The sequence below is a fragment of the Danio rerio genome, chromosome 22, assembly GCF_049306965.1.
Source record: "Danio rerio strain Tuebingen ecotype United States chromosome 22, GRCz12tu, whole genome shotgun sequence".
NCBI lineage: Eukaryota > Metazoa > Chordata > Actinopteri > Cypriniformes > Danionidae > Danio > Danio rerio.
In genome coordinates this window covers 5590329-5614376 of record NC_133197.1, presented here as the reverse complement: position 1 = coordinate 5614376, position 24048 = coordinate 5590329, and the positions used below count along the sequence as shown (strand labels likewise).

General features: G+C 36.2%; 2 protein-coding genes across 51 annotated transcripts in view; one reads left to right on the top strand and one right to left on the bottom strand.

Annotated features, from left to right (window-relative positions):
- Window positions 1–24048, top strand: part of s1pr4 (sphingosine-1-phosphate receptor 4) — a 525180-nt gene that overhangs the window by 464776 nt on the left and 36356 nt on the right. The window lies entirely within an intron of this gene.
- si:zfos-588f8.1 overlaps window positions 1–24048 on the bottom strand; it is a 100834-nt gene that overhangs the window by 51933 nt on the left and 24853 nt on the right. For all 50 annotated transcript variants that reach the window (XR_012397301.1, XR_012397302.1, XR_012397300.1 and 47 more), the window contains exon 2: window positions 21229–22125. Coding sequence is in view for 43 of the 50 variants with exons in the window: in NM_001423631.1 (NP_001410560.1) it covers window positions 21229–22065 (837 nt within the window). In the remaining 7 variants the exon portion in view is untranslated. The remainder of the gene's footprint in view (window positions 1–21228; window positions 22126–24048) is intronic.

Sequence of the window (24048 nt, the reverse complement as noted above, 5' to 3'; positions counted from 1 at the left end):
TATTTTACTATTTATTATAATAATATTAGTTTAATATTATCCTGTAAACAATTATTTACTTTTTCACAATAAACAAACCATAATAATTAATATAATTAAATATAATAATAATATTTACATAATATAATATATTTGTTATTTTTATTTTTATATTCATTATTTTATATTTATATTTATTTATATTATAACAATTGATTTTAACAAATAAATTATTATAAATAATTAAAATTACAAAAACAATTTAAAGCAATGCATAAACTATATTATCAAAAATATACTATTACAATCATAATATTTTATTTTTAACAATGTTAATAAATATTGTTTTAGGAAAATACAAAACCTCATATAACAACTAAATATTCAAATAGTTTTGACTGAAATAAGAACAGATATAAAACCGCATATCAAAAAGACAAAAATTTTGTGGTTTATGAATTATAATTTGCAAAGATGCAAATAATAACTTCATAATCTTCATGTGTATGAATCTCCATCTATCCTAATCTTAGACCTATGAAAACTGATACAGTGTAAAATGGCACCAAAGTGATTGATTCAGGACTCTGCAGAGAGAGTGTGTGTCAGTGTTTGCTAATTTCAGTAGACAAAAGCATGTGCATCACTGAATGCTAAACAGCAGATCTGTGTCCTGAGGACAAAGGCTCTTAAAGGCACAGATCAGCCAAATGTCACAACTGTAATGATGATTCTCCAGATGCTAAAAATAAAACTACATCAACATAAACTAAAATAAAAAAAAGTAAAAAAAATATATATATATAACAAACAATAAGAAAATACATAAACACTAAATGAATATAAAGTAAAATAAGTAAGCCAGTGCAATAATAAATAATCCATGCTAAAATGTAAATACAAAAACTGAAATATAATTAACAAAATCAACACATTTTTAATCAAACTAATAAAAAAAATTATCAATCTAGACATCTAATGTTATATATATTTTCAAAAAGTTTTCCCTTGTCTTAAGTATTAATTAACAATAAAGATGCAAAACGGTTTTGCTAACAGTTACAATATAGTGTTAGCAAGCGGCAGTCGCTAGTTAAGATGACGACAATCAATAGCAATGCTACCATAGCATAGATTACGACATACAATAGCAATGCTACCATAGCATTAATGCTAACTGCCATAGCTATGCACGGACGCAATAAAAAATAAACAAGGATTCACTGTTTTCCACACCTCTTAGGCATTAAGGCTAAATAAAGATCTTTTTATTAGCCGTGATGATGGTGTTAGCTAGTGGCAGTTGCTAATTGAGATCACGACACAATAGCATTTAAACACACTTCATTCAAAACAAATCAACTCGTTAGCTCACAATAACAACTGTCGATTCATTAGCTCACAAAAACAAAAGTGTACATTTTCTAAAAGAATCTGTGTCTGAAAATGTCCCTAATTAGCAGTGCTAGGAAAAGGAACAGCACTTCCATCAGCGCTAACTGCAATAGCTAAGCTTTTAGATAAAGAAATGCAACTGATCTACATTTTTACACAGAATCTGAGAGTTGCAAGGTGGTGGACGGTGCAAATAATCAAATTGAAATCACAAAAGTGCTAAAATAAATGACTGAGGAGAAAGATTTGTCTGAATTAAGATAGTATATAGTGATACGCTGCACTAGCTTTTCGCTGCAGATTCACTGTTTTTCTACCAGTAACAATATAGTGTTAGCTAGCGGCAGTCGCAAGTTAAGATCACGACAATCAATAGCAATGCCACCATAGCATAGATTACGACACACAATAGCTAAGCCACCATAGCATTAATGCTAATTTCCATAGCTATGCATGGACACAATTAAAAATAAACCACACATCTAAGGTACAAAGGCTAAATAAATATCTTTTTATTAGCCATGATGGTGGTGTTAGCTAGTGGCAGTTGCTAATTGAGATCACAACACAATAGCATTTACACAAACTTCATTCAAATAAACTCAACTCATTAGCTCACAATAACAACTGTTGATTCATTAGCTCACAATAACAACTGTGTACATTTTCGTGTATGAAAACGTCCCTAATTAACAGTGCCAGGAAAAGGAACAGCACTAGCATCAGCTCTAGCTGCAATAGCTATGTTTTAGATAAAGAAATGCAACTTATCTACACTTTTACACAAATTCTAAGAGTTATAAGGAGGTGAATGAGGTAAATGCTCAAACTGAAATCAGAAAAGTGCTAAAAAAAATATCTTCCTCCTCAGCTTTGTTTGAATTGAGATATAAAGTGATCCGCTGCAGTTGTTTATATTGGACTTGAGCGCTCGAGTGTGTCTTTCACTCATGCGTTCAGACCGAACATGTCTCCACACACTCTCAGAGAATGAGGAAACTTTCATCTGAATGTCGAAACTCAAAGAGAGGAAAATATTAACTGCCTGTCAGGACTAGTTCTTCTTCTTTGTCAGTTTTCCACAGATTTACATGAGAAAAACCCACAAGACAAAAGCTCTGTGCAGAAAGGAGAACTTTAGAGACAGAAAAACACATGGAGTTTCACTGGATTTTTGACAATTAGTAAATAACAGCAATAAACAAACTGAAACTGTCTATTTTAAAAGGTTGAAGTAATTAATGATACATTACAACAGTGGTTCCCAAAGTGGGGGTCGCGGGGCAATGAAGCCTTGTGGGGGTCGCCTGGTGATTTCCAAAAATCTATTTATTTTTATTAAACCATAAGAATTAACATATTTTATCCATAACTATACTGAAAATAAAAATAGTTGTTTATAGTTACTATATACTATATAGTTACTATAGTAGCTTATAGTTACTAGTTCTATTGGATTGCGACCCCTGGGGTAATTACATTATATTAAAGGCAGCAATAGCGTCAGATGCATTTTGATTTTATAACATCAGGTTATATATATATATATATATATATATATATATATATATATATATATATATATATATATATATATATATATATATATGTATATATATATATATATATATATGTATATATATATATATATATATATATATATATATATATATATATATATATATATATATATATATATATATATATATGTATATATATATATATATGAGCAATTCCATGAAAATGTCAACCTTATCATGAAAAAATAAACTTTTGACCAAAATAACAAAACCTATTTCAATTTGCTTATTAAGGTCTATATTTTATTGTTATGATGTGCTCTTGTTGAATTTTTAAGGAAATTGTTTTGTTTATCCATGAAATATGAGGATTGTGCCAATGGTAATTTTCATTATCATCCAACCACTTTTCGTGCTTTCAAAAAAGGGGTTAAAGACTCACCTTTTCCATGCTTTATGTTAACAGTAATCATTCTGCAGAAGGATTGGAGTCTGTAGTATAAATAATTATCCTTACTTTTTCATAACATTATTGCCCTTTTGATTTATGAGCTACATATTTAAGACATCACGCAGCTTCGGTCACGTGTCACGTCCGTAACGATTTAATGAAAAAGTTTATATTGTGGAATAAATATTATAACAAATAAAATGAAACTTTGTATACAAAGCCAAAATATGTCCATACTAATTATAATCGCCAACTCATCTCAGGTCTTTGCTCTAAACAACCACAATTTTGCGTTACGGACGTGACCATTTTTGAACTCCTTATTAATATAAGCCAATGACTAGCGCATATTTGTTCATTATGATGCTGCATTACAATTACTGACTTACATTACATAACATCCATATGTTATATCAAGAACTGAACATTTTTATTTAACTATAAACCACTTTAGTAACATTTCAGAAATAAATGTTTAATAAGAAAACAACATTTTACATATTGCCATAATTGGCCATAATGACTTAACCTATATTTCCTCCGTCTTACTTGCGGTTCATGTGCGCACGCGCTGCCTATAGTGAAAGATAATGATGAACCATAAGGCTTTGAACCTATACATTTTGTAAAGTATAGGCTAAGCATATAACAATTTTGTAATTTACATGTGATACTGCATTAATTTGCATACATGTTTTATAAGCTGTAAAATGAAAGCATCAGTTTGGTGCGAAGTTATAAAATATTTTTCTTTGTTTGATTTGTAGATTAGGCTATTTAAAATGTATATAAGAACCATTAATAGCTGTTATTTTCCAAATGGAAAAAAGGGTGGTTTGTTGATTGTAGTCTGCACTAAATCATGAATATGCCTAGTTGAGTTTATGACGCGGCTCCAGGCAGCACAGACGACCAGGATCAGCGCTGGTTCGTCAACTCCTGTGTCAAACTGTGGCCAGAATATCCTTCTTTCATTTTCCTTTTTTGGCAAAAAACATCTGTAAGCACGTGTGTTTGCACGTGTTACTGTCATGCGAGTAAACAAATATGTGTTACTCATAAAAGCCGATCACAACGAACGCGCTTCTTTATTCCAGAGACGCGAGGCGCTCTGCAATGCATTTTATGTTGACAAGAAGAAAAGGAGCACGGTGCTCTTTTGAATGTCACTATAGATAACAACTGAATCAGCTGGTCTATTGTGCGCGAGTGTTGCTGTCAGTGTTTTCATAATTTAAATTTTTAAATAACATTATGAAATTCAAGATTTGTAAAGTCATACAACTTTGGATGACTTAAAACAGCGACCACAAGTCTCTCCGTCATTAAAAAGTTCGCCGTAGTCATCTTGACACTTCTGTCACCTCCAAGGAAACCCCGCCTCTGCTTTCGTTTGATTGAAAAATGAAAGACGCCACTGAGGTAACATGCTTTTCTTCTGGAGCGCACAAAGCGCGCAATGACAAAACGCGAGGCGCGCAAGGCGCATAATCAATAACCATGCATTTGGTCTTTTCCCACTGCTCAAAATGCGCACGCCGCGGGTCAGGCCACAGCGGAGTTTTCGTTTCATGCAGAGCATAAATGTTTTTTATTTCATTAATTAAATAACTATTTATAAAGATAAATTATCAAAGTGACACAATTCATTTTCCAAGCCCTTTATCCAAAATAGCACTTTCAAAGCTTGAAAATTGGCTATAGCCTACATTAAAATTGAAACATTTTCAAAGATTTCCAGCACCCGGCAAATGCGCTTGAGTGCTTATTAAAATTATTTTAATAAGAATAAGAATAAAATAAGAATAAAATCTTGATATTGATCTAAGCTTTAACTACATTATATGAGTATTAAATTTGTTAGAAAATCGATAGGACCTGCAGCTGTAAATATTTAATTCAATATTACACAATCGGTTAACTATAGCCTAAAAATATAAACATTATAGTCATCCATCGTACATGCCTACAACCAATGACTATTTTTCTATGCTTGTTTAACATAGCCTACACAAAACCTTTCTTAAGTTTTAAAGTTTTCTCTCTCACCCTGGTGCGTATGAACTTTTTGCAACCTGTCCTGAAGTGACTGCCGACGAGAAAAAGAAAGCAAGCGCGAGTGGAGAAATTAAATTATTTATTCCATCAACTAACACGTTAACTAGAATAAACTAAAATAAACTTTGTCAAATATAATATTGCCATATCTGTGACAAAACTACATTTTAAATATTCTCCACGTAGACACGGTCTTGCGCAACAGTCGGGCAATGATTTAATTCAAGTTTGTCTGGAAACACTAACTTTAGGAGCCTGCTAAACATAGGCCCATTATAGCTGATTATGTTTATTATAAATTCTATATTAGTCAGAGTATAAAAGCACCATGTTAGCATGCAACATTGTTACCGAATTGAGTTTTGAACATTCGAACGTGCGTTAACCTTTAACAACACACATGCCATAATACGAATTAAATAACAAGGTGATATCTATTTAAGTTTGATTAATTGTGCAACCTTACCATTCAGATGTCTCAGAGGTTAAAGTTTATTGGTTTACACACCAAACAGATATCCACAAATAGGTCTTTGGTTAAGTTTTGAAAGCATTTATCTGATTTTCATAATATGTCAACTGTCAATTTCAGAGCAGTCACGTCCGTAACGATAGTTTTTCCTCATTAATGCAAAAATGAAAAACTAAATAAAATTAATTATATATGTCCCATGCAGAGCCAACCCTTATCCTTTTGACTGTTATATATTTTTTTGGCTTCTGCATTTTCATTCACAGAATTTTCACAAAGTATGTCAACTCACAAAACTCATGTCTTTTTTTTGTCACGTCCGTAACGCATTCATTTTGCCGTCATTTTAAATATAAAACACCTGCATAGACTGATAATTTTTTGATGCCTGAACTCCATGGTTAAGGGGTAAGAAAAATATAAACATATATTTCAATATACTGTTAACATATACCTTCTCTAAGAATATACGTTACATTTTTTTACTGCAAATGTCACGTCCATAACGCTGGAATCAGCCATATGTATGTATATATATATATATATATATATATATATGTATGTATATATATATATATATATATATATATATATATATATATATATATATATAGTACTATAAAAACAAATATAATTAATATTTCACATTTATAAAGAGCTTATTCAATATTTATTATATATAACGTACAAGTAACAAAACAAGCAAACAGCTAAAAACACGAACAGCATTCATTTGTCCAGTATACTCCACTGTGCGCTCACTCATCTGGTTTGACGGCCACTGAAATCTAATCTATCTATACAATGCATCTGCCCTCAACAAAGACCCTTTTCTCACAGTGACTTCATAAAAAGGGCAGAAGAGTCCTATTACTCACAAATTACACTCAGAGACACTCACATGACGGTTAAATATAGCGGCTTCTGCTTTTCTTCAAGGCCTCGCAGCGAATACAGACAAACGTCAGGACGGGACAATCTCAATGCAGATCTCTATGACTTCATTCTTTGGTTTTAGCACAAGAGACAGACTCTGGACGCTTCTGTTAGCTGTTACGATATCAAGTTAGCATGTGACAGTCGCTAATTGAGATACATTTGAACAAAAGCCATTTAAACAGATTGAGACATTGGTTGATTACCTCACAATTGTTGCTAATTATAAGAGCTAGGAAAAGATAAAGCAATGTTACCCTAGCATTAGCGCTAATCGCAGTAGCCATGCTTTAAGAATGATAACAAATGTTCAAAGACTTTGTGTTTATGAGTCGTCAGAATTAGCACAAATGAAGAACTAAAGATGGCTTTGTTAGCGGTTATGATACAGGGTTAGCATGTGACTGTTGCTAACTGCGATAGATTTCAACAAAAGCCACTCAAACAGTTCGAGACTTTGTTTCATTAGCTTACAATAGTTGCTAATTATAGGAAAAGATATAGCACTGTTACCCTAGCATAAATGCTAATCGCAATAGCAATGCTTTTAGATAATAAATATTTCAAGACTTTATTTAGGTCTTTTTTGTCATGAGTCTTTAGCATTAACACAAAAGTAAGACTCAAGATGCTTTTGTTAGCATTTTATTACATCGAGTTAGCATCTGACAGTCACTAATTGAGACACATTTCAACAAAAGCCATTCAAACAGATCAGGACATTGGTTCATTAGCTCACAATTGTTGCTAATTATAATAGCTAAGAAAAGACAAAACAATGTTACCCTAGCCTACGTGCTAATTGCAATAGCCATGCTTTTAGATTATAACAAATGTTTTAAGACTTCAATTAGTTTATTTGAATGAGTCTTTAGCATTAGCACAATAGAAAGACTCAAGATGGTCTGTTTTGCTAAAGGGTTAGCATATGACAGTCGCTAATCGAGATGCATTCGAACAAAAGCCATTCAAACAGATCAAAACATTGATTCATTAGCTCACAGTAACAATTGCGTAGGTTTTCTAACAATAAATTGTCTGAAAATGTCCGTAATGATAAGAAATAGGAAAATAAAGTGATGTTATCCTAGCATTAGCGCTAATCACAATAGCCATGCTTTAAGGATGATAACAAATGTTTAAAGACGTCATTTTGCTCTTGAGTCTTCGGCATTAGCACAAAAAAAAGATTCAAGATGGATTGTTAATGGTTATGATACAGAGTTAGCATATGACAGTCGCTAATTGCGATAGATTTCAACAAAAGCCATTTAAACGGATCGAAACATTGGTTCATTAGCTCACAATTGTTGCTAATTAAAAGAGCTAGGAAAAGAAGTAGCAAAGGTACCCTAGCATTATCGCTAACCACAATAGCCATGCTTTTATGACAATAACAAATGTTCTAAGACTTTATTTTGGTCTTTTTTTGTCACGAGTCTTCAGCATTAGCACAAAAGAAAGACTCAATATGTTTTGTTAGCTGTTATGACATCGAGTTAGCATGTGACAGTCACTAATTGAGATACATTTGAACAAAAGCCATTTAAATACATCAAGACATTAATTGATTAGCTTACAATAACGCTTTAATTGACGCTTATCACAATAGAATTGAGGCAATGAAAAATGTACTTCACCGTTTTGCACAAGTATTTAGCACTATTACATCAGACAGATTCAAGACGGTGAGGCATTACGATATCAGGCTAGCTGGTGACAGTTGCTAATTGAGATCATGAAACAATACCATTTACCAAACGTCATTCAAGCAGGCTGAGTTCTCTATTCATTAGCCCACAAGTGTACAATCTTGTCTGAAAACATCACTAAGAAGTTGGGATGTTACATTAGCATTAACGCTAATTACAATAGCCATGCCTATAGATGATAACAAATGTTTTAAAACATTTTGCTTTTGACTCTTCAGCATTAGCACAACAAATAAAAAAGATGGATTTTTTTAGCCATTATGATAAAGGGTTAGCATGTGACACTTGCTAATTAATATCATGACACAAATAGCATTTCAACAAACGTCATTCAAGCAGATTGAGGCGTCAATTCATTAGCTCACAATAACAACTGTGTACACTTTCTGAAAAAAAGTATCTGAAAGCATCTAGGAAAGGAGCTAAACAGTGCTAGGAAAAGAAATAGCAATGTTTACTGTAGCATTAACGCTAATCACAATGACTATACTGTTTTACCCAGGTCTTAAGCATTAGACGGATTCAAGATCGTTTTGTTAGCCTTTATGATAATGAGTTAGCAATTTCACAGTTGCTAATGGAGATATTTGAATGCTAACTACAATAGCTATGGCCTGATGTGATGAAAAATGTACTAGGATTGACAGTTTTTCCACATCTTTAGCATTAACGCAAAAGGAAGACTCATAATGGTTTTGTTAGCTGTTATAATGCTGCATTAGCAAGTGACATGTCACTAATTAAGATCATAACAAACAAGCATTTCAACAAACATCATTCAAGCAGAATGACGCAGCATTCTATTAGCTCACAATGACAATTGTACACCTTTTTATGGTGTCTGAAAAGGTGCTAGGAAACAAAATGGCGATGTTACTGTATGTAGCATTAATGCTCATCATACAATGAGGCAGCGAAAAATGTACAAGGACTTCACTGTTTTTCACAAGTATTCAGCATCATCACAAAGTCAGACTAAGGAATGTTTTGTTCATTAGCCCACAATAACAATGCTGTACATATTAGCCGTTATAAAACCAGGTTAGCTGGTGACAACATGTACAGGCGCTAATTGAGATCACAACACAACAGCATTTACTCAAGCGTCCATCAAGAAGGACAGGGTGTCAATTCATTAGCTCACAATAACAAACATGACCTGGAAAAATGCTCTACTACAAGCTCTATGAAAAGAAATGAATGTGTTACGCTAGCATTAGCGCTAATCATAATAACCATGCATTGTGGCAATGAAAAACAGTAGCCATGTTTTTCAGTCTTCAGTATGAAGTCTTCCCCATTAACTCAAAAAGAAGACTGGTTGTGTTTTAAGCCATTATGCTATCAGGTTAACTGAAAAAAAGATGACTCAGGATGGCTTTGTTAGCCGTTATGCTATTGAGTTAGCTGGTGACAACACGTATGAATGCTATACACAACAACATTGCAACAACTGACCTTTAAAAAGAATAATAAATCAATTCATCAACTCAAGAGTAAAATTCACTGTAAGTTTGGAAGCATGCTATTAAATATAAACAGTGTTAGCATTAGCGCTAATCACAAAAGATGTGTTAAGGTCATGAAAAACGTACTACTTTACGGTTTTCTCTAACTTTAACACAAAATGAAGCGCTCACAATAACAATAAAGGAAATTTTCTGAACAAAAGGAGTGTCTGAATGCCTTAAAAATGATGTTAGCTTAGCATTAGCTTGAATGATAACATGTTCATGTAACGAATAATGTACAAGGCTTTCACATTTTTTGTTCCCAGATTCAAAGAATCAACTCAGGATGTTTTTTTTCATTCGTTATAATTCCAGGTTAGCAGGAAACAGTGCATATTTTGTGTGCACCTCTTTAAATGCAAATGAGCTGCTGCTCCCCGCCCCTATTCAAGAAGTAGGCGGAGCCTTTACAGCATATACCTCAGATATTCCAGCAGCAATCCAAAAAACAAACATTCGTTTTAAGTTCTTGTCAGTTTAAACTCCTAATATCGGATTTTCTGAGCGCACACATTAAGCACACACATCAACTATTAAATACACACAAAATTAAATGTGTATCAGTATACTTTATGTCCAAAGCAGCATCTTTTGCATATGAAGACAACACTACTAACGCAACTCAACCAAACACGTCCTCTTCTGAAACTCTGGATAGTGACGGGTTTGTTCCTGGAAGTAAATTGAGGCCTACAATAGAGGTGTTGAGTTGGTTCAGAAACAGAGCTCGCTGACATAGAGGAACTTTAGAGGAACTTTGCAGATCGTTTTAATGCTGAAACACTTTTTAGCACAAAAATAGGAAGTTAAAAGTGTAAAAATCAAACAGGAAGCCTTCACAATGCACTGAAATGCGTAAATTAACCAATGTTTTCGTTGTAGGTTTTGCTGGAAACTGGAGCCGACTGAAGATAATAGGCCTCCATTGTGCCTGTAATGACCGAATGGGCTCTTGGGTGATTTTATATTACACACTTTTCCACATGTTGACGTCCCACATGCCTTATTACAGTCGTCCCACCAAAAATAGCCATCTCACGAGTCCACCGCACAAGACTTACACAAAGCCCAGAGATAAACAAAGGCCACAAAATAGCCATTTCAGCTTCCTAAGGAACAATACTTTGACTTTCAACACCCCATGTTTGGACCGGCCAATGGGGATTGAAGCTTCTATATCTACCACTTCCTGTTGCAAAAAAAAACTGCTTCCTGTTAAAGTGATCAGCCTGAGGGAAGTTCCTGTCTGCAGGCTGCAAAAGTATTACTTCAGATGACTCATATAAATACACAAGCGTTTGATCAGAAGCCTCAACGTTGCATAGCAATGCCTCAAAAACAGAAAGCAGAGGTGTTCTGCGGAGACGTCGTGCCTTGCAAAGCTCAAGAAAAGCAATGCAATGGACCTGCAGCATAAAAAACACTCTTGATATTTGATACTCGATGACGTATTGCACTAAAAGCCGGTTTGGATGTTGAAGAAAACCACATTTTTTTGGCTTGATTGATTGCAAACTGCTCCCCTGTAGGGCATTTCGAGAAGAATTTACCACATGAATAGAAAGAAAATCAAAGGTTTACACACCGTACATTGCAAAAATGGTCTTTTACTTAGAGTTTTAGTCTTGTTTCTAGTCCAAATATCTAAAAAAATTTAGATACAGTCTTGTTTACATAAATAATGGTGTAAAAAATAAGCAAGTTTTTCCATAAAACAAGCTAAATAACCATATTTCAAAGCGAAAACTTGATTATTTTGCGTGTTTTTAGGACAAACTCACTTAATTTTGACTTATTATTTCTGTAAGCAAGAGAATATTGGTTGCTTGTCTATATTTTGGTAGTGTAGGTCTTTTTCTCTAGTATTTAGTGGTGTGCTTGTCACGCTGTGAAGGCGAAGTATGCATTTAAACAAAGACATACAGTTGTAAGAGGGAGGTTACTAAAACCGGTCTGACGTGTCAGTCCACACAACGAGCCAAACACTTCTGTTTATATCAAGTTTAAATTAGGACAATAATACGCAGCTTAAAAAAAAGAAAGGACTGCAAAATTAGAGTTTACATTGAGTCACAGTGCGTGGATTAGCGTTTAATATAGTACCTAGCAAAAGCCAAGACAAAACTATTTGTTCTTGCTTGAGTAGGTGACCATCAGTAGTTAATTATTTCTCAGTTGCCAACTAAAGCCCTATTGGGACGCTAATTGTTTCTCAGTGGATTGTAAAGGATTTTTCACCATTTGCTAAGGTAGTTGGTGACTTTATAACCATCTGAATACACAATGTCGGTGTTTTGCTCTCACATCAATGGCTTTATTAGAGCAGTAGCTCATTTATACAGCACATTCATTATATAGTGTGGTCCAAAGTGCTGAACACAATCAATTATTAGCCGTTATGCTATAGGGCTAGCTGGAGAAAGTCATTAACTGTGATCACGACACAAATACTATTGCAACAAACAGAATTAGGCATCAGTTCATTATCTCACACTAACAATCGTGGACATTTTATTAAAGAAATGTCCTTAACTAACAGTGTTGGAAATAGAGCAAGCGATGTTACTACTTAAGCATTAGCGCTAATCACAACAGTATTGAGACAATGAGAAAATATACTAAGATTCCTTGTTTTACCTTTAAGCTTTTTAAAGAAAATGCTGAAAATGTTCCTAACTACGAATGAATAATAATTCCTTACATTTATATAGCGCTCATAAATAGCGATGTTAGCTTAGCATTACCGCTACTTCCAACTGCCATGTTTTTAGATGATAACCCTGCTAAAAAATCCAGCTTAAAGCAGCCTAGGTTTTAGAGGGGTTTTGGCCATTTCCATGCTGGTTTCCAGCCATTTCCAGCCTGGTCTTAGCTGGTCAGGCAGGAAAATGACCAGCCAAATGTAGCTAAAACCAACTTGACCAGCCTAGTTTAAGCTGGATATAGCTGGTTTTGGATGGACTCCCAGCTTGCCTAGGCTGGTCAAGCTGGTTTTAGCTGGTCATCTCCCAGCCTGACCAGCTAAGACCAGGCTGGAAATGGCTGGAAACCAGCCTGGAAGCGGCCAAAATCCCTCTAAAACCAGCCTGGCCGACCAGCTAAAACCAGCCAACCAGCCTAGGCTGCTTTAAGCTGGATTTTTTAGCAGGAAACACATGTTCTAGGACTAGTTATTATAACATTCTTACAAAATAAAGCAATTAAAACCAGTTTGTGTAGTGAGGCTTTTGTTTTAATGCTAATCTAATTAGTTAATAAATTTAGGACTTTTTAAGACCAGAAAGAATGTAATTTCAGCCTTATATACACGTGACTAGATTCTTTTTTCTAATGGCTTGATTGGACCATTGGAAATGATTAAAAATAAAAAAACGAATTTAGTTATTTATTATCCACATATTTAAAATAACGTGTTAATATACACACATTTTTTCCAACATAATGTTTCTTTTCTGTTTCATTATTATAGTTATAAAGATGTAAACACTTAGAACTTTTAAACAAATGTTTTTTTTTGTAGGGAAGATAAGAAACCATATTGTTTTTTGTTAAAAGTTTTATTGAGACAGAATGTTGTGGATTGGATGGGTGTTGGGCTGATTGGGTAGATTTACATGGACAAAGGAAAATTAAGAGCCATTTAAAATCATTTAAGACCTACAGCACAATATTTCAGTGAATTTAATGCTGTGTTTACACCAGATGCAGCATGCTCGCTACTCATGTGTAGACAGATGCATGAAGCATGAACATTATGAGTTTATCCACTTCATTCACGCGTCAAATTCACTTCATAAAAGATAACAGCGTCACATCATGAGCGGAGATTCTGTTCGCTCAGTGATTCTAGCTTAGTTACTACTAAACATAGATATAATTGAGAGAGTAGCTGTGCTTATGTGCTTTAGGAAGGCTGAAAAACAGCATAGATCCATTCGGTGCCATGTCTGAGTCCACTAGATCATGATTTTAGAGGTGCACCCAGCTCTGCGAGTTTATCAACTCCTCCAGAAACTTTACCTATGAACCGCCAACTATTCCAGCATATGTTTTATGCTGCGGATGCCCTTCCAGCTGCAACCCAGTACTGGGAAACACTCATGCACTCTATTCACACACACACACTATGGCCAATTTAGCATAATCAATTCACCTATAGTGCATGTGTTTGGACTGTTCCAGGAGGAAACCCACACCAACACAGGGAGAGCAGGCAAACTCCACACAGAAATGACAACTGGCCTAGCCAGGCCTCAAACCAGTGGCCGTCTTGCTGAAAGTGCTAACCACTGAGCCATATGTACATTTATTACATATTATTATATTGTTTCTTCACTCAATAAAGGGTTAAGGCTAACATGATACCATATGGTCCATTAGGATTAAAAATAAAGTCCAGCTGATGTATCCATCCAACAATCACACACCAAATAGTGACTAGTGGAAACCTGAACAAGATAAAGAAGAAGAAAAAAAAACTTTGCATTTACCCACATATGGAAACATTTCTTGCTAATACAATGCAGAGAATAACAAAAAGAGTATCATGTTCTTTCTCTGCAAATCAGCACCAAATTGCCTTGGAAGACGGATGAGAGAAATGAGCTTCATGAGACCGTAAAAGGAAGAGAAACCTCTGACTCCTATCATTGCAAACGTCTGGACGGAGACTCAAATCTGGTCTCAGCGCTCAATTGACCGGTTTCACAGGCCGCCGCTCACCGCAAGCCGAAAGAAATGGAGGAATATTCAGCAATAAAGCCTGAAGTCGCGTCTTGCCAAGTGACAATGACTGTGCTGACTTAGAGGAAATTACTTCTAGTTTTTTTCAAAAAACCGCAAACAGTTGGGTAAGTGTCAACACATGCAAAAGAAACATGCAATCTCTCATCTCTTCCAGGATCTGCTACGCGAGTGAACTTTATCAGAGTAAAGAAGGTGGAGATAAGAAACACCACCAAATGTTTTCTCATGACTTAATGTATACAGGAAACTTCCAACGTACAAAGAAGAGATTTGAATCTCGGGAGTCAAGTGGGTCGGTTTGTACCCAAGACAGTGTCTGACAGATAACTGTTTAAAAAAAAAAAAAATCATCAAGAAAGTTTAGACGATGACACTTAGGCCCCGTTTACACTAATGCGTTTTCGTTTTAAAACGCACAAGTTTTGCTACGGTTACACCATCCGTCAACACTACGCCAGAGTTTTTGAACGCTGAAAATGGAGTATATTGAAAACGCTGAAGAGGCCGTTTTCATTCTAAAACGCTGCTGCTCTGGATGGGGGAAAACGGAGACATCCGAAAACGGAGACAGACATTCACCTCTCTGAATGGGTTTTTTTTTTTCACAATATTAAGTAGCCTACACACAGTTAAGTCTGCATCCTCTCCTTGTAAGTTCAGACTTCGCAAGTTTGATATGGAAAACAGACTCCCGAGGACATGTCGGGTAAATCTTCAAAGGGAACAGTGTACTTTATAATCTCATTCACATCATCAACTTTCTTAAAATGAAAACATGATATACCTGATATTTTCATTTTCATATTAACAACTTTACAGACAGCAGAAATGTTGAGGTGTTGTGCTGCATATTAGGGCTGTGTAATTAATCGAAAATCCGATTTCGATTTTGGCTTTTAATGATTATGAAAAACCATTAATCCAGATAAACGATTATTCCATCATATACCGCCCCCTTTCCAGTTGTACACGTGTTGCTCTGCAAAGCTCAGTTCCACATGAAAATGACTAAAAGCATGTGCTGTAATGTAACTTTTGCAGCACGGGATGCGTATCATTCATATTTTTACAAGCGCGAAAGAGCACTTGCTGTTATGTGTGTGCGCACCGCGCTTAGCCTCGGATAGCAGAACACACATACACAAACACACATCTACTGCCATCTTAATGTGAGCACTTTAATGGTCAAGTACATGCACATTTGTGTCAGAGCGCGGTGTTTAGTGTTTATTCAAATTAACCCTCATTTGTGTAATAAACAAACAAGTTAAGAATCAAAAGACACGTGAAAGAGAAACCATATCAGAGCCGCACTATTCTTAAATTGATAGCGCGCAATATTCCTTCTGCTGCCGACTGTTTTTTATTATTAATCAATAATAAAATCAAAAATACAGTGAAGATGCTTAAAGCACAGTTTAAACATAACAGATTTAATAAATTATTTCTAACAACCGATTTATTTTATCTTTGCTATGATGACAGCACATTATATTTTACTAGCTATTTTGGAAAGATACTAGTATTCAGCTTAAAGTCACATTAAAAGGCTTAATTAGGGTAAATAGGCAGTTCATTGTATAACAATAGTTTCTTCTGCAGACAATCAAAATATATATATTGCTTGAGGGGCACTAGACCATGTCATTCGCCAGTTAAAAAACTTTATACAGACCCCCTACACTGTAAAAAAAAAAAAAAAGGCCGCAATTTAAACGGTAAAAAACTGTAAAAATGCTACAGTAAAATTCTATAACATACCTAACAGTATATTTCCTTAATATATACGCCGAATAACCTTAATTTGACTATCCCAGAATTCACTGCATGGCACATCACTATTTACACTTTATGTTGACATTACTATGGATCTTTTTAGTTGTTTCCCCATCAGTAATGTACATTAGACATTAATGTTACATGTAATGTTGATGAACAATGTTTATTTCATGACTTTAATTTTATGCGTGTTACCATACTGGTGTTTAGTAGCTGTGTGAATGACACTGAGCTCCTTCTGTACACTGACACACTTTTCTGCTTGTTGTTTGTGATGAGCATTGGTTTATTATGTAACTTTCTCATCACCGCATGGATATGGCTGTGTTAACGTGTATATCTGTAGAAAAAAGATGTGTAGATATTAGGGATGTAACGGTATTGTAAATACCGTCATACCGCAATATTAATTTTTTTCGATATTACCGTAGTCGCATGACTCGGTAAAACCATAGGTCTTCTGAGAAAATTTGCTCAGGCGAATTAAGCAAACGGGAGGTACCGGAAACTACAGTTCCCATCAGCCCATGCTTGACCATCATCCCTTGCGGTCTGTTGTCGCTACAGATCCAGTAATGCGGAAATGGAGTGTGCTGCTAGAAGCGGGGATGAAAAAGAGCTGGAAAACTCTAAAGCGGGTGTTGTCGCCGCGCGCGCACTGAATAGCGGTGTTGTCGCGCGAGTTCTTATCAGCTGTGTTGTCGCGCGCGTACTGAATAGCAGTGTTGTCGCGCGAGTTCTTATCAGCTGTGTTGTCGCGCATGTACTGAATAGCGGTGTTGTCAGCACACTGTTCAGATTGATGCAGACATGAGACCTCTATCTCACTCATGGTTTGTCCTCTCAAGTGGGGGAAAGACAATGCACAACATTACCCACTGCTGTCAACCTGGGCCAAGTCATATCTCTGTCCCAGAAACCTCAGTCCCAAATGAGAGGGGTTTTTTCTGTTGCAGGGGACATTGTAAATGCCCAGAGATACCAGCTTTTACCAGAATATATTTATATGATAATTTTCCTTTAAACCCATCTCTATCTAAGTGAGTGATGAGTTTTGTGATGAGTTTTCAACAATACTAAATTGAAACTTAATTTTTTTACATGGTTTAATATTTTTTTGTTATTAAAATTGAAGTTCCTGTTTCAAAGCTTACAGATAGATGGCTAATTTGTATGTCATTGACACTTTTGGTACTTTTTTGGAGTATTTTCATAAGTTTTGTTTTTTCCTGTAAATGATTCAATAAATACCGTACCGTGACATTCATACCGAGGTATTACCGTACCGTGAAATTCTGATACCGTTACATCCCTAGTAGATATTAGTATTATATCATACAGACATATTACCTCTATAAATTAATGAAATACAGTAGTTTACTATAAAATGAGGAATTACTTTTAAGGTTTTACTGTATTTTTAACTGTGAAATACTAGCAACCACAGCTGCCGTTTTTTACCGTAAATTTAACAGATTTAATTTTTACATTGTAGTTTTTTGTGATTTTTTTTGTTGTGATTTTTAATCGATAAATAAAATGTAAACATTGTGCTTTCAAGATTGCATCCTTCTAACGATGCTGTTGTTGATGTGACTGTCTGCATCCAGTGATGGCGTTTAACATTGCGCTCATACAGATTATGAAAATTACAGTATTGCTGTAAACAATGTATTTCGCGACAACAAGAAATACATGATCACAATATGAAATAATAGACTTATTATTTTGTTCATACAACATACAGTTGAAGTCAGAATTTTTAGTATTTTTATACAATAACTTTCCTAATTACCCTAACCTGCCTAGTTAACCTAATTAACCTAGTTAAGCCTTTAAATGTCACTTTAAGCTGTATAGAAGTGTCTTGAAAAATATCTAGTCAAATATTATTCACTGTTATATAGCAAAGATAAAATAAATCGGATATAAGAGATAATTTATTAAAACTATTATTTTGAAAAATGTGTTGAGAAAGTTTCTCTCCGCTGAACAGAAACTGGGGAAAAAAATAAACCGAGGGGCTAATAATTCTGACTTCAACTGTATATCATCATATAGCACAAGTTGTGAAAATATAGCTTGACCCAACCTGTTGCAGAAGTTACAGAGTCCAACGTTTACCCCTACCATAAACTAATGTGTGATCAATTTTTCGGGAAGGGTTTGCGCGGAAATCATGCAAAATTACAGAATGTGTTCAAACAAGTTTACAGATCATTTTAAAGCAAGAGAAACATAAACAGCTCGAGAGACGGACCCCAGAGGAAGTCTTCCAGATGAAGGTTAGCAGGTACAGCAACACAAGCTATAAAAGTATAGCAAGTCGCAGCCTGTGAGAAACCAAAGTGTAAATAACTGATCTGAAGAGCTTCGGTTTACAGTGAAGACCTGCGGGTAAGCTGTCATTACTGTCGTTAAAAAGCATCGCTCAATAGACCGCTTTTCCAGACCCTACAATTCCAACCAGAGAGCCATTTTGTACAAACAAGTCTGTTGATTTAAAAGTCATGCACAAAAATAATGTAATATTAGCATCCTACACAACACACTAAACCCAACGCTAGCAAATGAAGATAATATAACCATCTGAATACAGAATGTCTATGTTTTTCTCTCATAACCCGTGCTCGGGATGGTTTATTAGAGTGGTAGTTTATTTATATAGCACATTTACTGTATAGTGTGGCCAAAAGTGCTGAACACAATCAATTATTAGCTGTTATGCTATGTGGCTAGCTAGTTAAAGTTGCTAATTGTGACCACAATAGCATCACGACAAACAAAATTAGGCATCAATTCATTAACTTACAATAACAATCGTGCACATTTTAGAAAGAAATCACCCTAATCAGCAGTGTTAGAAAAAGAAATAGCAATGTTAGCTTAGAATTAATGCTAATCGCAATAGCTATGTTTTGAGACAATAAGAAAATGTACTTGAATTCACTGTTTTTCCTCTCAAGAAGAACGAAGTATCAATTTATTTACTCACAATAACAATATGTATTTAAAAAGGCTGAAAATGTTCACGGCTACAAATGCTGGGAAAAAGAAATAGCAATGTTAGCTTAGCATTAGCGCTACTTCCAACTGCCATGCTTTTTAGATGATGACACATGTTCAAGGACTTAAAAAAAGTATTTATGATAATGCCATTGACATTTCCAACAAATTAAACCAATTAAAATCTGCTTTGCGAGGCTTTTGTATTAGTGTTTAAGCTCTAGTATAATTTTCAACATGCTGTTTATGAAGAAGTTTGATACAGCCATCACTGAAGAGGAGTAAATTAACTGTGAATTAAAATTGAGTTAAGAATTATTGTAACCATCAATACGCAAAGCATGCAAGTCTCCAGTCATTAAAAGCCATGCACAAAACGAAAGCATAATGCCATGTGCTGTTCTAACATGCCTTTCCCATATTTTGGGGTTGCCAAAGTGTATAGTTGACAGCTGTAAACCACAAAACCTATCAATACACTTCCTTTACCATCTTAAAACACACAAAACTTACATTAATTCAAACCAAGCATGACGATTATAAAGATAAATGTTCCAAAAATCATCCCGGATGTGAAGCATCAGCAGAGTTCAGAGCACAAACGATAAAACTGTAGAGAAACAATATAGTGGAGATTACTTTCAAAAGTTTTTTTCCTCAGGTGATAATGGACGAATCACTGACAGCCAATCAGAATCCATTGCAATATGAAGGGTGTATGCAATTTAAAGCTACAGTTGACATTGCAGAGAAGCACTGCTTGATGTCAAGTAAAGCTGGGCGATTTGGCCTACAGTCAAAATCTCGATTAACTGAACATTTTAATTTGATTTCGATTAATGAATGATTCTTTAATTATTTATTTTGTTTTTATGCTCTCTCTGCGATGCCTACACTCGTCAATGCTCCCAAGTTGACCAATCAAAGAAGTTGCGCTATGCGTCGTCACAACGTGTAGTTACATTTTTTTTAGAGGTCAACGTCGGCATCAGTCACAGGCACAATACACTGTGCTCAAGGCAGATGTGTAAACAGAGCGGGGTCACGTGACTCCACACGTGGTAGGGAAAGTAATTAAGTAATGTAAAAGAGCAGGGGTACCCAAATTCAGTCCTGATAGGTCAATGTCCTGGAGACTTTACCTACAACCCTAATCAAACACGCCTGAACAAGCCAATCAAGGCCTTACAAGATATACTAGAAACTTTCAGGCAGGTGTGTTGAAGCAAGTTGGAGCTAAACTCTGCAGGACACCAGTCCTCCAGGACCAAGTTTGGGCACCCCTGTCCAAGAGGAACCCCTTACTGACATTATTTCCTTATGATAGAATGATATATGCCTTCATTGAATTCCCTAAAATAAATACCAAAAAAAAAAAAAAAAAACACAACTGGAATGAGTACAGCAGTCTTGATCATATGAAGCAAGATATCACGATGGCATATGATGACGTGGGCAGGTATTGTAGTGGTGTCCCATTTCACAGGGGTAAATTTTTATGCCCTTCCCCTTCACACTCTGTTTCAAGGGTCAAGGGAAAGGGAAGAGGTACAAGAACAGAATTTGGATTGGGCTTATGCCACTGCAAATCCTTGCATGAATCACTGACTCCACATAGAATTGCAAGCGAGCACATTCAAGTCAGCATTCAGTTAAATCTTACCTCCAGCACAGGTCCAGCACCCAAGATGGTTCGTTCCACGCCGCTTGCGTAACCCTTCTGGCTGAGCGCCGTCAGGCAGTGAATGAGGAAGTTAGTGCTTTGCGTTTTGCCAGATCCGCTCTCCCCTGAGATCACAATACACTGGTTGACGTGCTTGCGCAGCATGGCATAGTAGGCCACATCGGCAATGGCGAAAATATGAGGCTCCAGCTTGCCCAACTGGTGGTTCTCATACATCTTGACATATTTAGGGTTGTAAATGGGCAAGAACTTAAAGGGGTTGATGGCCACAAGAATACTCCCAGCATAAGTGTAGATCTTCTTCTTCTGAAAGCGAACGCGGAGATTATTCAAGATGCTGTCCTCGTGGAGCGCCGGAAGGTTGCACAGATCCTCGAAGTCCTCTTGTTGTGGTGGGAGGAACCCACGTGCCACCATTCGCTTGGACTCCTGCTCGCTACCGATTGCAGGAAGATGCACGTAGCGGATGGAGCCGTCGCGGTTGCGCTCCTGGAGAAGAAAGTAAAATCCCTCTCTCTGCGAATGCTGTTCCTGGGCTTTCCTCGGCCACAGCAGGACTCGATGCACTGGGAGGTCTGTAGACTCCAGCACCCATTCCTCCCCGCCGCACTCCTTCACCTCAGCCAGGACGTACCGTTTGCTGACGTCCAGTCCCAGCACTGATGCCGCGTCATGGATGACGCTCGCTGCTGTGGCATCTTTAGAGACTCTGAGCGTGCAGCACGATGCTGTCTCCAGAGAGAGCCGCGGGTAAATCTGAAGCTCGTAGACCTTCCCATCTTGGCTAGTCGTCCCGTCGCCATCGTTGACACTCATTCTGACTCAGGACGAGCCCCTTCTGCATTACGCTCTGCCTTCGCAACCAGCATCTAGCACCTGGGAAAAAGAGAGGACATGAAAGATTAGCCTTGTTACTCTGACATTCATTACTTGATAGTGTTGTCAAAAGTATAAAGCTCAGTATTGAAATTTGTAAACTGTCAATTTCTCGCATCTTAAACACAGCTGATTGGCCATTGTGTTCACAAGCTCACCAGAAATCCCGGTGATTGGCCATGGAGGTCATCGGTTCACCATTCTACACTGCTGTTCACCAAGTGCAAACACAGAGACATGGACACTGGAGCATTTCACTGGAGCCGTGTAGATCAGTCGATCCATCAGCAGTTCACTCATATGTCAGCTCATAGCCTGACCAGCTGATCAACCTGGCTTTGAAATGCTCCAGTGACTGTATCCGTGCTTGCAGCTATGAAGAATGGTGAACCGATGACCTCCATGGCCAATAACAGTCATTTCTGTTGAGCACATGAACACATTGGCCAATCGACGGTATTTATAGCGGTGTTTGGTACCGAACTCGATACTTTTGACAACACTGGTACTTAAACAATAAATCAAAGCTTAGTTTGAGTTTATAAAACAGAGATATTATTATTATAGAAACTAAGCAAGAGATTGACTTAAATGATTTAAAAACAAAAGTTAATAGATTAAGTACATTTTATTGATGGTAAAATTGTAGTGATAAAATTAGTTCCAACTTTGGACCAAATGGTCACTGTACTAGCTCATTTGCAATAAAGGCACAGGCAACAAAAACAGCTACAATGTCATAACAGCTCAAATTTCCCACATTTAAAGAGATATAATACATTATATGATGAGTTTTTTGAGCTGAAACTTTACAGATGCACTCTAAAGACATGACAGACCTCTCTTAAATCTTAAAAAGGGGGTAAAATAGGTGTCCTTTAAGTAGAGCTGTGAACCTACACTAGTCTCATGGTTCGGTTACGATTATCATGCCATCGATTCGGTTCAATTCGATATTTCGGTGCATCACGGTGAATTGACGATGCTTTTCATACACAGTTTTATATTTTCTTCACAGCAGCAGTTCTTGTATTAAATGTATGAATATATTTATATTTATATATTATTTGTTATACAATTTTGTCATTTAATACAAACATTCAGATATACTTTTATATCTGTTTTTTACAACTTTTTACAGTTGTTTAACTGTAACTTTAAACAACACGAGCATTAAGCAAATAATGTAAACAAATATAAATATCCCGCTCACTTTCTGATCCTTGTCTAGTTCTCTTACACCTCTTTGATTGGTCACACCCTCAACAGAAACGGTTGCGATTGGCTCTTCCGCGCTGCGCTCTTCACAGATGATTGATACTGATAAGCAGCAGGCGGCAGCGGCGATCTCACAGCTGATGTATGATAGACACGGTGGAGAAAACTCTGCAGACATGCGCTCGTTTCTTTATCCAGAAGTAACGCTGTAAAACAGCCGAGAGGAGAAGAAAAGTCACGCCAGCAGGTCAAGCGAGAGAAAGAGAGAGAAATGGAGTAGGCTACTTTCATTCTCTTGATCTCAGTGAAATAGGGGCTATTGTTGTATATGTCAGTGAAAGACTGATCCAGCAAACACACACAGTGAAATTGTGCACAGTTTATGAGTTTTAAGTAGTTAGAGCGTTGTAAATACTCGCGATCGCCTTCCTCGCGACAGAGCGCATATGAGGTAAATGACGTCAGTAATAACCAGTTATGATTTTTACTGAACCGAATTATCCGCGTCTGCATCGCGGTGCACCGAAGAAACGATTAATTTAGACACCCCTACCTTTAAGTCTAGTGTTAAAGCTGATGATGGAAGGTGCTTGTCTTATTGACATCAGTAAGGCATTCCGAAGGCCCCAATGCAGAAAGCACGATGTCCTCTATATTCATGTCTAGATTTAGGAATGCACAGCAGATCCTGAAAGGAGTAGGGAT